The sequence below is a fragment of the Dryobates pubescens genome, chromosome 19 (genome assembly GCF_014839835.1).
Source record: "Dryobates pubescens isolate bDryPub1 chromosome 19, bDryPub1.pri, whole genome shotgun sequence".
In the NCBI taxonomy this organism is placed as follows: domain Eukaryota; kingdom Metazoa; phylum Chordata; class Aves; order Piciformes; family Picidae; genus Dryobates; species Dryobates pubescens.
Window position 1 is genome coordinate 3,518,450 of NC_071630.1, and position 14,125 is coordinate 3,532,574.

At 65.5% G+C, this 14,125-nt stretch overlaps 1 protein-coding gene across 1 annotated transcript in view; it reads left to right on the forward strand.

Annotated features, from left to right (window-relative positions):
* HYDIN (HYDIN axonemal central pair apparatus protein) overlaps positions 1-14,125 on the forward strand; it is a 125,265-nt gene that overhangs the window by 106,389 nt on the left and 4,751 nt on the right. Inside the window, exons 66-77 of the mRNA XM_054170294.1 lie at positions 145-283; positions 1,172-1,337; positions 1,659-1,806; positions 2,899-3,106; positions 3,902-4,123; positions 5,060-5,229; positions 5,405-5,603; positions 7,064-7,222; positions 9,411-9,691; positions 10,377-10,596; positions 11,140-11,352; positions 12,744-12,907. Coding sequence (XP_054026269.1) covers positions 145-283; positions 1,172-1,337; positions 1,659-1,806; positions 2,899-3,106; positions 3,902-4,123; positions 5,060-5,229; positions 5,405-5,603; positions 7,064-7,222; positions 9,411-9,691; positions 10,377-10,596; positions 11,140-11,352; positions 12,744-12,907 — 2,289 coding nt within the window. The remainder of the gene's footprint in view (positions 1-144; positions 284-1,171; positions 1,338-1,658; positions 1,807-2,898; positions 3,107-3,901; positions 4,124-5,059; positions 5,230-5,404; positions 5,604-7,063; positions 7,223-9,410; positions 9,692-10,376; positions 10,597-11,139; positions 11,353-12,743; positions 12,908-14,125) is intronic.

The window sequence follows — 14,125 nt, forward strand, 5'->3', positions numbered from 1 at the left end:
CAGGGGGAAGTCTTTGTGCTCCCAAGGGTTGTCCCCTTGGGCAGAGGTCTCCTCCCAGCTGCTTGTCCAGCACTGGCAGTGCCTGCAGTCTGCTGCACCTCCCAGCAGCACCTCAGGAGTCCTCTCTTTGCTTGGCATTCCCAGGACCTTCCTGGTTTTGAACCCCACCAGCTCTGCCTTTTCCTTCCTGTGGAGCTGCCAGGACCCTGCAGCCCCCCCAGCAGAAGTGGCTTTCTCCTGCCTCCTGCAGAGAGGGCAGATCCTGCCAGGCCAGAAAGCAGAGGTGGGCGCAGGGCACGGCGCAGGGCACGGCTCTGCCATGGCTGCAGCTGCTGGGGGGTCCCAGCCCAGCCCCAGGCCTGCAGTGGGAGGGAAAGGGACTGCTGGAGGCTGTCAGGGGTCTGGAGGGGATGGAGCAAGACTGCAAGTGGGGAGACAGATTGGCTGTGAGGAAGAAGTTGGACTGAGCCCAAGCCTGAGCCCAAGCCTGAGCCCAAGCCTGAGCCCAAGCCTTGCCTCTGTCTCCCAGGGCAGGGGTGGGACTGAAACCATAGAATCCCAGAATCAGGAAGGCTGGAAAAGAGCTCAGAGCTCATCCAGTCCAACCCAGCCCCTCCTGACAGCTCAGCCATGGCTCCAAGTGCCACATCCAAGCCTCCTTTGAGCCCCTCCAGGGGTGGGGACTCCACCACCCCCCTGGGCAGCACAGCCCCAGGGCCAATCTCTCTGGCTGGGGAGAGCTTTCTCCTCACTTCCAGCCCAAACCTCCCCTGGCACAGCTTGAGACTGTGTCCTCTTGTTCTGGTGCTGGGTGCCTGGCAGAAGAGACACCTTCCTGCATCAGGAAGAGTGTGGCCAGCAGGAGCAGGGAGCTCATCCTGCCCTGTGCTCAGCACTGGTGAGGCCACACCTTGAGTCCTGTGTCCAGCTCTGGGCTCCTCAGGTCAGGAAGGAGGTTGAGCTGCTGGAAGGTGTCCCGAGAAGGGCAACAAAGCTGGGGAGGGGTCTGGGGCACAGGGCTGGGGAGGGGTCTGGGGTGGGGTGCAGGGGGAGATCTCTGAGCTCACAGCCACTGACCGTGGGAGCTCCTGGGCTTTCTTGGGGGTGTCCCCAGCAACCCCAGCCCCCTCTCCCCTCCCCTGACCCTGCTCTTTGCCTCTTCCTCCCCCAGATGAGGTTTGAGTTCGTGCCTTGGCACCTGGGCACCACAGAGTCCCGCTGGCTCTTCACCATCCCCGAGCAGGAGGTTTCGGTGCCCTTCCTGCTGCTGGGCAAGGCCAGCGACCCCCTGGTGGCCCTGGAGAGAAGCCACCTCAACCTGCAGCTGCTGCTGATAGGTGACCCCCTGCTCCCCCCCGGGCTGGCCCACCCCAGGCCTCCCAGCAGGCTCGGGGGGGAGGCTGGCAATGTGCAGGGCGCTGGAGGGCAGCTGCTGCAGCTCCTGGCACAGCAAGGGGAGGGAGGGGAAGGGAGGAGGGTGAGTGGCAGGGAGGAGGCAAGGGCTTAGGGGCTGGCCCCAGCACAGGCTCTGGGGGTGAGCCAGGGCAGCTCAGGGCTCAGCATGAGGTTTCCAGGCTGGCAGCCTGCGGGCAGTGCCCTCCCTGCAGGCCGCCTGGGGAGCAGAAGGCTTTCAGCAGCTGCTTTGTGCCCTTGCTCAGGCCAGGAGGTGCAGCAGAGCATCATGATGATCAACAGTGAGAAGGAAGCCTTCAGCTTTGCTTTCAGAGCCAGCTCCCTCTTTGCAGAGGGCTCCAGCAGCTCCCTGAAGGTGGAGCCCCTGGCAGGCTCCATCGCTGCCCTCGCCAGGTAGGGCAGCCCCCGGCCCGGGGTGCTGAGCTGGGGCTCTGGGGCTCAGCAGGGCAGGGAGAGCTCCTCAGACCTCTGGGGTTTGGTTGGGTTTGGTCATCCCCCCCAGGAATCACACAGAGACTGCCTGCAGAAATGGCCAAGAGGCAGTTTGGTGGTGCCCAGAGGGTGCCCAGCAGGGCTGGAAAGGACCTCTGGAGCTCCCCCAGCCCAGGCCCTGCCCCAGCAGGGCACCCACAGCACAGTGCCCAGGGGGGGTTGGAAGCTCTCCACACCAGGAGACTCCACAACCTCTCTGGGCAGCCTGCTCCAGGCCTCCAGCAGCCTCACACCAAACAACTTTCTCCTCCTGGCTGCCAGGCTGTGCCCTCTGCCCCTTGGCCTGGCCCTGGGCACCCCTGAGCAGAGCCTGGCCCCAGCCTCCTGCCCCCCACAGCTCCTTCAGCTCTTGCTGAGCATTGCTCAGCTGCCCTCTGGGGCTGCTCTGCTGCAGGCTCTCAGCCCCAGGGCTCTCTCAGCCTTTGCTGCTCCCAGAGCTGCCCCAGGCCCCTCAGCAGCTCTGCAGCCTGCCCTGGGCTCTGCCCAGCAGTTCCCTGTCCCTCCTGAGCTGGGAGCCCAGAGCTGGACACAGGACTCCAGGGGAGGTCTGCCCAGGGCAGGGCAGAGGGGGAGAAGCTCCCTGGCCCTGCTGGCCACACTCTGCTGGCTGCCCCCAGGGCCACAAGAGCACAGTGCTGGCTCATGGGGAACTTGCTGTCCACTCTGGATTCCTGCTCCCAGGTGGGATGTTGCTGCTGTCCTACAGCTCTGGGGGTCTCCAGGAGTGGCCCTCTCTCTGTTGGGCCAGCAGTGACCCAAGCTGCAGGGCAGTAGGAGAGATCTGCCTCGGTTCAGGGCCTTCATCTTGTGCCCTCTTCCTCTTCCTTCCACGAGGCCATCACAGCCTGAGCACTTCTCAGCACAGCAGAAAGCCCTCAAGGGCAGAGTGGAGCTCCTGGGGCCTCCCAGGGCTTCCCCACAGGCCCTGCACAGCTGCCCTGTGGAGCCAAGGAGCTGGAGAGGGGAAGCCAAGGAAAGATCTTCTCTCCCCAGGCTGCCCATCACAGTCACCTTCACCCCCAGGGAGGAGGGAGAGGTGGTCTTCAACCTCAGGTGTGATGTCAAGAGGAAGCCCCAGCCCCTCTCCTTGAACATCAAGGCCACAGGCTACAGCGTGGCTGTGGCAGTGCAGGCTGAGGACAGCCAGGGCCACCTCACCCAGCTCAGCACACAGCAGCCCAACATCATCGACCTCAGGGAGGTGAGCAGCCCCTCAGCCAGCCCCCAGGCAGCAGGGGGAAGGGCTGGTGAGGAAGAGGAGAGGAGAGGGAAGGGCTGGTGGTGAGGAAGAGGAGAGGGAAGGGCTGGTGGTGAGGGAGAGGGGAGGGAAGGGCTGGTGGTGAGGGAGAGGGGAGGGAAGGGCTGGTGGTGAGGAAGAGGAGAGGGAAGGGCTGGTGGTGAGGAAGAGGAGGGGGAAGGGCTGGTGGTGAGGAAGGGGGGGGGAAGGGCTGGTGGTGAGGAAGAGGGGAGGGAAGGGCTGGTGGTGAGGAAGAGAAGGGGGAAGGGCTGGTGGTGAGGAAGAGGGGAGGGAAGGGCTGGTGGGGAGGGAGAGGAGAGGGAAGGGCTGGTGGTGAGGGAGAGGAGAGGGAAGGGCTGGTGGTGAGGAAGAGGGGAGGGAAGGGCTGGTGGTGAGGAAGAGGAGAGGGAAGGGCTGGTGGTGAGGAAGAGGGGAGGGAAGGGCTGGTGGTGAGGAAGAGGGGAGGGAAGGGCTGGTGGTGAGGAAGAGGGGAGGGAAGGGCTGGTGGTGAGGGAGAGGAGGGGGAAGGGCTGGTGGTGAGGAAGAGGAGAGGGAAGTGCTCCTGTGGGGCTCTCCCATGCTGGTCAGCAGCAGGAAGCTGGAGGAGTGTGACAGGAAGGTCACTGGCAGGGCTGGCTGCATTTGGGTGTGCTGCAGCCTCCTCCCCAACTCCTCCCCAGCCCCCTCCCCACCCATTCCCCATCCCTTTCCCATCCCCTTCCCCTCCCCCTCCCCCCCCTCACCAGCTGCTCCCCCCAGGTCCAGCTGCATGAGAGCACCAAGCACACCTTCACCATCTGCAACCGCGGCAGGGGCAGCTTCACCTTCAGCTGGGAGCTGCGAGGGGCTGCAGCCTGCAGGGAGCTGCTGAGCATCAGCCCCCAGCTGGGCACTGTGCAGGCAGAGGGCACAGCAGAGGCCCAGCTGGCTTTCCACCCCCAGAGGATCTGCTCCTTAAAGGATGTGGAGCTGGTGCTGCAGGTGGGCCCCCAGCACTGCCTCTGGGCCCCCCAGCACTGCCTCTGGGCCCTTCCCCTCACAGCAGCTTGGCTTGGCCAGAGCTAAGGATCCAGCCCCAGAGAGCCTCCGTGGGGCAGAGAGGATCCTGCTGGCAGCTCCTGAGCTGAATCTTCCCAGGAGTGCCCATCCAGGACCACCCTGGGAGCACTTCTGAGGCAGGACACAGCTCTAGTTCAGGGGGTGGGCAGGGCACAGGATCCCAGCAGGGTGGGAAGGGAGCTCTGGAGCTCCCCCAGCCCAAGCCCTGCCCCAGCAGGGCACCCACAGCACAATGCCCAGGGGCACAGTGCCCAGGGGGGGTTGGAAGCTCTCCACACCAGGAGACTCCACAACCTCTCTGGGCAGCCTGCTCCAGGCCTCCAGCAGCCTCACACCAAACAACTTTCTCCTCCTGGCTGCCAGGCTGTGCCCTCTGCCCCTTGGCCTGGCCCTGGGCACCCCTGAGCAGAGCCTGGCCCCAGCCTCTTGCCCCCCACAGCTCCTTCAGCTCTTGCTGAGCATTGCTCAGCTGCCCTCTGGGGCTGCCCTGATCCAGGCTCTCAGCCCCAGGGCTCTCAGGCTGTCCTCATCTGCTGCATGGCCATGCAGATGGAGCAGGAGCTGGAGCTGGAGCTGTTTCTCCTTGCCAGTCCCCTGCTGAGTTGTGTTCCACAGCTCAGCCAGCTCCTGCCAGCATGTGGCACAGCTGTGACAGCACAAAGCAGGGCCAGAACCCTCCCAAAGCCCCTCTCAGCCCCAGCCCTCCACCGCCTTCCATTCTGGGCTCCCTTGTCTCCTGCCTTCCCTTGGTGCCACTGCAGCCAGCTGCCCTCCATCCTCTTCCCCCAGCAGCTCTGCTCTCTGCAGTGGTGCTTCCCAGCTCCTCAGCTGCCCTCTCACTGCCTTTCTCCTCAGCAGATCAGCAAGGGTCCCACCTTCACCTGTGTGCTGCTGGCCACTGTGGTGGTGCCCAGGGTCCACTTCTCCACCACCAGGCTCAACTTTGGGGCCTGCTTCCTGTCCCAGGCCGGGCTGCTGCCTGCCACCCAGACCCTCCTCATCACCAACAAGGCAGACAGAGACCTCAGGTAGGTCTTCTCCACACTCTCCTTTGGGCCTTCACTTAACACAGGCCTGCTCCTCATCCCCCTCAGCCCTGAGGGTGGAGGGAGAGGGGACAGGAGAGTCCCCCCCAGGTAGCTGCCAGCTGAGCACACACAATCCTGTGACACCTCTGCTCCTCTCTGCTGTGCTTCCTGCCAGCCTGGCCTGCTCCTTCCCCAGCACTGCTCAGCTGCAGGTGGAGTGCCCATGCTGCATCCTGCAGCCAGGGGGGACAGTGGAGGTGCCCATCACTTTCAGCCCCAGGGAGGTAGGATCTTACCAGGAGCTCATCCCCTTTGAGATCAATGGCCTCTGCCAGCAGAGCGTGGAGGTGCGAGGAAGAGGAGTGGAGATGAAGGTCAGACCAAGCCCCAGGGGGCCTCCTGCCCTGCAACCTTTGCTGCTCCTCCCTGCAACCTTTGCTCCTCCTGCCCTGCAACCTTTGCTGCTCCTCCCTGCAACCTTTGCTGCTCCTCCTGCCCTGCAACCTTTGCTCCTCCTGCCCTGCAACCTTTGCTGCTCCTCCTGCCCTGCAACCTTTGCTGCTCCTCCTGCCCTGCAACCTTTGCTGCTCCTCCTGCCCTGCAACCTTTGCTGCTCCTCCCTGCAACCTTTGCTGCTCCTCCCTGCAACCTTTGCTGCTCCTCCTGCCCTGCAACCTTTGCTGCTCCTCCTGCCCTGCAACCTTTGCTGCTCCTCCTGCCCTGCAACCTTTGCTGCTCCTCCCTGCAACCTTTGCTGCTCCTCCCTGCAACCTTTGCTGCTCCTCCCTGCAACCTTTGCTGCTCCTCCCTGCAACCTTTGCTCCTCCTGCCCTGCAACCTTTGCTCCTCCTGCCCTGCAACCTTTGCTGCTCCTCCTGCCCTGCAACCTTTGCTCCTCCTGCCCTGCAACCTTTGCTCCTCCTGCCCTGCAACCTTTGCTGCTCCTCCTGCCCTGCAACCTTTGCTGCTCCTCCCTGCAACCTTTGCTGCTCCTCCTGCCCTGCAACCTTTGCTGCTCCTCCCTGCAACCTTTGCTGCTCCTCCCTGCAACCTTTGCTGCTCCTCCCTGCAACCTTTGCTCCTCCTGCCCTGCAACCTTTGCTGCTCCTCCTCCCCTGCAACCTTTGCTGCTCCTTCCTGCAACCTTTGCTCCTCCTGCCCTGCAACCTTTGCTCCTCCTCCCCTGCAACCTTTGCTGCTCCTCCTCCCCTGCAACCTTTGCTGCTCCTCCTCCCCTGCAACCTTTGCTGCTTCTCCTCCCCTGCAACCTTTGCTGGTCCTCCTGCCCTGCAACCTTTGCTGCTCCTCCTCCCCTGCAACCTTTGCTCCTCCTCCTGCCCTGCAACCTTTGCTGCTCCTCCTGCCCTGCAACCTTTGCTGCTCCTCCTGCCCTGCAACCTTTGCTGCTCCTCCTGCCCTGCAACCTTTGCTGCTCCTCCCTGCAACCTTTGCTGCTCCTCCCTGCAACCTTTGCTGCTCCTCCCTGCAACCTTTGCTGCTCCTCCCTGCAACCTTTGCTCCTCCTGCCCTGCAACCTTTGCTCCTCCTGCCCTGCAACCTTTGCTGCTCCTCCTCCCCTGCAACCTTTGCTCCTCCTGCCCTGCAACCTTTGCTGCTCCTCCTGCCCTGCAACCTTTGCTGCTCCTCCTCCCCTGCAACCTTTGCTGCTCCTCCTCCCCTGCAACCTTTGCTGCTCCTCCTCCCCTGCAACCTTTGCTGCTTCTCCTCCCCTGCAACCTTTGCTCCTCCTGCCCTGCAACCTTTGATGCTCCTCCTCCCCTGCAACCTTTGCTCCTCCTTTCCTTTCTCTTTACCTCCATCCCTCCTGCCTCAGGTTGATGTGGTGGATCCTCCAGGCAAGGTGGTGAAGCTGGGAGCCCTCTGCAAGGGGCAGGTGGTGAAGAAGGTGGTCACCATAGCTAACAACAGTGCTGCTCCCATCACTTTTAAGCTCAGTCTCAAGTCTACCCCTCCAGAGCTGCAGGAACCTGGGGTAAGGTCACTTCCTTCCCTGGAGAGCACTTTGCTGTGCCTCAGGGCACAGGGGCTGAGAGCAGCCAGGCAGAGAGGGACCTGGGGGGAGTGGTGGAGAGCAGCTGAACAGGAGCCAGCAGTGTGCCCAGGGGGCCAAGGAGGCCAAGGGCATCCTGGCCTGCATCAGGAACAGTGTGGCCAGCAGGAGCAGGGAGCTCATCCTGCCCTGTGCTCAGCACTGCTCAGGCCACACCTGGAGTCCTGTGTCCAGCTCTGGGCTCCTCAGGTCAGGAAAGAGGTTGAGCTGCTGGAAGGTGTCCAGAGAAGGGCAACAAAGCTGGGGAGGGGTCTGGGGCACAGCCCTGGGAGGAGAGGCTGAGGGAGCTGGGGTTGGAGCCTGCAGAAGAGGAGGCTCAGGGGAGACCTTCTTGCTCTCTGCAACTCCCTGCAGGGAGGTTGCAGCCAGGTGGGGGTTGGGCTCTTCTCCCAGGCACCCAGCCCCAGAACAAGAGGACACAGTCTCAAGCTGTGCCAGGGGAGGTTTGGGCTGGAGGGGAGGAGAAAGCTCTCCCCAGCCAGAGAGATTGGCCCTGGGGATGTGCTGCCCAGGGGGGTGGTGGAGTCCCCAGCCCTGGGGGTGTTCACAGGAGGCTTGGATGTGGCACTTGCAGCCATGGCTGAGCTGTCAGGAGGGGCTGGGTGAGAGGCTGGACTTGGATCAGCTCTGAGGCTTCTCCAACCTGGGTGCTTCTGTGGCTCCAAGGGATGTCTGCAGGGAGCTGCTGGGAGCTGCAGCTGGTGGTGACTCTCTTTGCTCTCTGGGCTGCCCTGGGGCTGCTCCACCTCTTGCAATGTCTCACCTGAGCTGGGTGCCAGGACTGCCCTCAGAGCCTGGAATGAGGAGAAGGTGCAGCTCCCCCCAGCTCTTTCAGACACCTTAGGATGTGGCCATGGCTGTGAGGTGTGGGAATGGGATCTTTGCAGACCAAGAGCTGCAGCTCCCTTGGAGCTCACAGGAAATCCCTTGGGCAGGTGAGGTGCAGCTCCCCAGGAGCAGATGCACAGCTCACAGGGAAACAGAATCACAGAATCACTTTGCTTGGAAGAGACCTTTGAGACCTTGGAGTCCAAGCCAGAGCCCAGCCCTGCCAGGGCACCACCAGCCCCTGGCCCTCAGCTCCACAGCTCCAGGGATGGAGACTCCCCACTGCCCTGGGCAGCCTGGGCCAGGCCTGGGCAGCCTCCTGGCACACCTTGAGGCCATTTTCTCTTGGCCTGCCTCTTGCTCCCTGGGGAGCAGAGCCCAAGCCCCAGCTGGCTGCAGCCTCCTCCCAGGGAGCTGCAGAGAGCAAGGAGGTCTCCCTCAGCCTCCTCTGCCCCACACCAAACCCCTCCAGGGCCCTCAGCTGCTCCTCCCCAGCCCTCTCCTCCAGCCCCTTCCCCACCTTGCTTGCCCTTCCCTGGCCCTGCTGCAGCTCCTCAGGGTCCTGCTGGCAGTGAGGAGCCCAGAGGTGAGCCCAGGACTCAAGCTGAGGCCTCCCCAGTGCCCATGGCAGGGGCCCCATCCCTGCCCTGCCCCTGCTGCCCACCCCAAGATGACTGCAGAGGGCTGACTAAGCAATGGATGTCTGGGGGAGCAGGGGCTTGGTCCTCTCCCCAGGCCCTCAGCTGGCAGTGCCAGGCAGGCCCAGGTGCCACACAGAGCCAGTCCCTCACCCTCCAGCAGCTCCTCAGGGCAGCTCCCTGCCTTCTGCTGCTCCACAGCCTCCACCCAGCTGTACTCCAGGGCCACACTGCCTGTGTTGGAGAGTGGGAAACTGGAAAGCAAGGAGGAGGAATGAAAAGCTGCCCCAGGGCAAAGGCAGCAGAGGTCTGGCAGTGTCTGGGGGGCTCCTGGCACCTCTCTCCTTGTGCCCAGGGGCAGCTTCTCCCCCAGCCAGCCCCATTGCTGCTCTGGGCCGCCCCAAGAGCAAAGGGCAGATGTGGTGCCCAGGAGATCAAAGCCAAAGGCCTTCTGCTTTGGCACCCCTTGGGCTGCAGGCTGAGCCCCGGAGGATGAGGATGGGCAGCAGCCGCTCCCGGGGGCGAGGGGCACGCAGCTGGGCTGCCCGCCCGGGGCCTGAGCAGCCCCGGGGGCCCTGGGTGGGGAGGAAGAGGAGCCGGAGGCTCGGTGCAGCTGTGCAGGCTCCGCTCTTCCCCCCGGGCAGGTGCTCAGCCTGAGCCCCAGCAGGGAGCTGAGGCTGGAGGCCGCGGGGGGCAGCCGCAGGGTGGAGGTCACCTTCGCCCCGCGCCGCCGCCTGGCCCCCTTCACGCAGGAGGTGCTGCTGGCGGCCGGGGGCCTGGGCCGCTGCCTCTTCGTGCTGCAGGGCTCCTGCCAGGGCCCCCAGGTCAGCCTGGAGCGGCAGCGGCTGAGCTTCGGCGCCGTGGTGCGGCAGGGCTGCGGCCGGCGGCGCGTCGCCATGCGGAACGGCGGGGAGCGGGCGGCCAGGTGAGGCTCCCTGCTCTGGCCTAGCATCCCCCCTCCCCATGACACTGCTCCAGCCTGGGGAGGGGCACTGAGCGCACCCTCAGCACCGAGCTGTGTGGTGTGGCCGGCAGGCTGGCGGCAAGGATCCCTCCAGAGGGACCTGGGCAGGCTGCAGAGCTGCGCCCAGCACAGCCTGCAGCAGCAGGAGTGTGGCCAGCAGGGCAGGGAGGGGATTCTGCCTCTCTGCTCCACTCTGCTGAGCCCACAGCTGCAGCTCTGGGCCCAGCTCTGCAGCCTCTGTGCCAGGAAGGCTCTGGAGGGGCTGGAAGGTGTCCAGAGCAGGGCCAGGAGGCTGAGCAGAGGGCTGGAGCTGCTCTGCTCTGAGCACAGCCTGAGAGAGTTGGGGTTGTGCAGGCTGGAGAGGAGAAGGCTCCAGGGAGACCTTCTGGTGGCCTTCCAGGAGCTGCAGGGGGCTGCAGGAAAGCTGGGGAGGGACTTTGGAGGGTGCCAGGGAGGGACAGGAGTGGGGGGGATGGAGCAAAAGGAGAAGTGGGGAGCTGGAGATTGGCTGTGAGGAAGAAGTTGTTGGCCAGGAGGGTGGTGAGAGCCTGGCCCAGGCTGCCCAGGAGAGGCTGGGGAGCAGCAGGCTGTGCTGGCAGCCTCCCAGCTGCTAACCTCTCCTTGTCCTCCTCCTTCCCTTGCCAAGGTTCAAGTGGGACCTCAAGAGCTTCGAGCCAGACTTCTCCATCAGCCCCACTGAGGGCCACATCAGCCCAGGCACAGAGGTGCCCTTGGTTGTGACCTTCAGGCCCTCCAGGCTGAGCCACTCCATCCGGTGCCAGGGGCTGCAGTGCTTCATCCAGGGTGGGGAACCCCTGCTGCTGTCACTGGAGGGGTGCTGCCTGCAGGGCCCTGTGGCCAAAGAGGTAACCAGAGCTGTCCCCCACACCCTGCCCCTGCCCCCAGCACCACAGGCACTGCAGAACCCTCCTGTGCCTCCCAGAGAGCTGAGGAAGGTGCTGGGCAGCATCCCCCCCAGTGCTCCTGAGCTCTTCCTCCTCCTCTGCTGAATCACAGCTCAGAGGATGGTAGGGGTTGGAAAGGAGCTCTGGAGATCTTCCAGTCCAAGCCCCCAGCCAGAGGAGAAGGCAGGGAAGGGCTCCTTGGTGCCCCAGGAGCAGCTGTGGTGTGGGGGCAGGCAGGGAAGGAGCAGAGGGCTCCTTGGTGCCCCAGGACAGCTGTGGTGTGGGGGCAGGCAGGGAAGGAGCAGAGGGCTCCTTGGTGCCCCAGGAGCAGCTGTGGTGTGGGGGCAGCAGGGAAGGAGCAGAGGGCTCCTTGGTGCCCCTGGACAGCTGTGGTGTGGGGGCAGGCAGGGAAGGAGCAGAGGGCTCCTTGGTGCCCCAGGAGCAGCTGTGGTGTGGGGGCAGCAGGGAAGGAGCAGGGGGCAGCTCTGTGCTCCTGTGTTGCAGACCCTGTGCTTTGCCTGTGAGGTTCGTGGGCAGCAGAGCCAAACCATCCTCCTGTCCAACCCCAGCGACCTGCCCTGGAGCCTGCAGCCTGTCCTGGAGGGGGAGCACTGGCAGGGGCCCCCATGGCTGCACCTGGAAGCCAATCAGCAGCAGAAGCCCTACGTGGTCACCTACTGCCCCCTCACCATGACCTCTGAGAGTGAGAAGCATCAGGTGGGTGAGGCCTGCCCAGCACTGTGGCCCTCCCCTGCTCTGGGCACCGGGGTGACCTTTGGAGCCCCTTTGGAAGTGCCCTGTGGGGTCCCTGCTGGGAGCTGGGGGTCCTGGTGGCTTAGAGGTGCCAGGAGGGAGCTCCACTGCCCACTGCCTGTCCCCCCAGAGGGCTGGGATTCTGCAGGGGCAGGGAATTGCCTTTGCTCTGCCCAGCTCCTGCTGCCTGCCCCTGCAGCCCAGGGGGGTCAGACACCCCCATGCTGAGCTGGGTGGGCTGCACAGGGACCCCCCCCAAGTTCTGGGCACCAGCACTGCTGGCACCACTGCCCTGCTCTGGAGCCCTTTGGCAGTGTGCAGGGGATCACAGAACCCCAGGGCTGGAAGGGAGCTCAAGGCTCAGCCAGCTCCAACCACAGCAGGTTGCTCACAGCCACCTCCAGCCTGGCTGCAAACACCTCCAGGGCTGAGGAGGAGGCTTCCACCAGCTTGGGCTGGATGACCTCCAGAGCTGCCTTCCAAGCCCTGCCATGCTGTGACTCTCCCAGCTGCACCATCCCCAGCCCCTGCTGGGTTCCCTGCCAGCCCCAGCTGGAACTGGGGGGTAAGAGTGAGGGTGATGTGAGGAGAGGAAGGCAGCAGAGGAAGTGCAATGCCTTGACCTACAGAGTGCCCAGGGGAGTGCTGAGCCTGAGAGAGTTGGGGTTGTGCAGGCTGCAGAGGAGAAGGCTCCAGGGAGACCTTCTGGTGGCCTTCCAGGAGCTGCAGGGGGCTGCAGGAAAGCTGGGGAGGGACTTTGGAGGGGGTGAGGGAGGGCCAGGACTGGGGGGGATGGAGCAAAAGGAGAAGTGGGGAGCTGGAGATTGGCTGTGAGGAAGAAGTTGTTGGGCAGGAGGGTGGTGAGAGCCTGGCCCAGGCTGCCCAGGGAGGTGGTGGAAGCCTCCTGCTCAGCCCTGGAGGTGTTTGCAGCCAGGCTGGAGGTGGCTGTGAGCAACCTGCTGTGGGGTGAGATGTCCCTGCCCATGGCAGGGCTTGGAGCTGGCTGAGCCCTGGGGTCCCTGCCAGCCCTGCCAGCGCTGGGGGTCTCTGAACCCTGCTGGGGCAGCCCAGGGAGGGGAACAGGTTGGGAAGCCCTCAGGTGAGGCAGGGGGAGGCTGTGCTGGAGGCAGCTGGCAGAGCCCAGGCACTGCTGGGCTTGAGCTGGGTCTGCTGCTTGCTGCCTCAGGTTTCCCTCCCAGCTCCCTGCCTCTGGGGCTCAGGATTCTCATCCCAGAGCCCCAGCAGGGCAGCAGCTCGGCCCGGGCCCATGCAGCCCCCCCAGGTGTGCTGCAGGGGCAGGGCCTGGCTGCAGGCTGTGCAGGCAGCGCTCCCCCAGCCTGCCTCCTGTCTCCCAGGGCTCCATCTTCTTCCCCCTGCCCGACGGGGAGGGCCTCTGCTACCGGCTGCAGGGGACGGCGGCGCCCCCGGGCTGCTCGGGCCGCATCCGGCGGGAGGTGCCCTGCAGGACCTCCCACACCCAGCTGCTGCCTGTCTGCAACTGGCTGAGCAGGGCCCAGAGGTGAGGCTGGAGCGAGCCCGACCCCCCGGCAGCGCCTGCGGGGAGCGCTGCCCCTGCCTGCGAGCCCTGCGCCCCCTCAGCCGTCCAGGGGAGAGCCAAGGCTGTGCTGCCCCTGCCTGCGAGCCCTGCGCCCCCCGCGGCCGTCCAGGGGAGAGCCAAGGCTGTGCTGCCCCTGCCTGCGAGCCCTGCGCCCCCCTCAGCCGTCCAGGGGAGAGCCAAGGCTGTGCTGCCCCTGCCTGCGAGCCCTGCACCCCCAGCGGCCGTCCAGGGGAGAGCCAAGGCTGTGCTGCCCCTGCCTGCGAGCCCTGCACCCCCAGCGGCCGTCCAGGGGAGAGCCAAGGCTGTGCTGCCCCTGCCTGTGAGCCCTGCACCCCCCGCGGCCGTCCAGGGGAGAGCCAAGGCTGTGCTGCCCCTGCCTGCGAGCCCTGCGCCCCCTCAGCCGTCCAGGGGAGAGCCAAGGCTGTGCTGCCCCTGCCTGCGAGCCCTGTGCCCCCTCAGCCGTCCAGGGGAGAGCCAAGGCTGTGCTGCCCCTGCCTGCGAGCCCTGCACCCCCTCAGCCGTCCAGGGGAGAGCCAAGGCTGTGCTGCCCCTGCCTGCGAGCCCTGCACCCCCAGCGGCCGTCCAGGGGAGAGCCAAGGCTGTGCTGCCCCTGCCTGCGAGCCCTGCACCCCCTCAGCCGTCCAGGGGAGAGCCAAGGCTGTGCTGCCCCTGCCTGCGAGCCCTGCACCCCAGCGGCCGTCCAGGGGAGAGCCAAGGCTGTGCTGCCCCTGCCTGCGAGCCCTGCACCCCCTCAGCCGTCCAGGGGAGAGCCAAGGCTGTGCTGCCCCTGCCTGCGAGCCCTGCGCCCCCTCAGCCATCCAGGGGAGAGCCAAGGCTGTGCTGCCCCTGCCTGCGAGCCCTGCACCCCCTCAGCCGTCCAGGGGAGAGCCAAGGCTGTGCTGCCCCTGCCTGCGAGCCCTGCACCCCCTCAGCCGTCCAGGGGAGAGCCAAGGCTGTGCTGCCCCTGCCTGCGAGCCCTGCGCCCCCCGCGGCCGTCCAGGGGAGAGCCAAGGCTGTGCTGCCCCTGCCTGCGAGCCCTGCGCCCCCTCAGCCGTCCAGGGGAGAGCCAAGGCTGTGCTGCCCCTGCCTGCGAGCCCTGCACCCCCTCAGCCGTCCAGGGGAGAGCCAAGGCTGTGCTGCCCCTGCCTGCGAGCCCTGCGCCCCCTCAGCTGTCCAGGG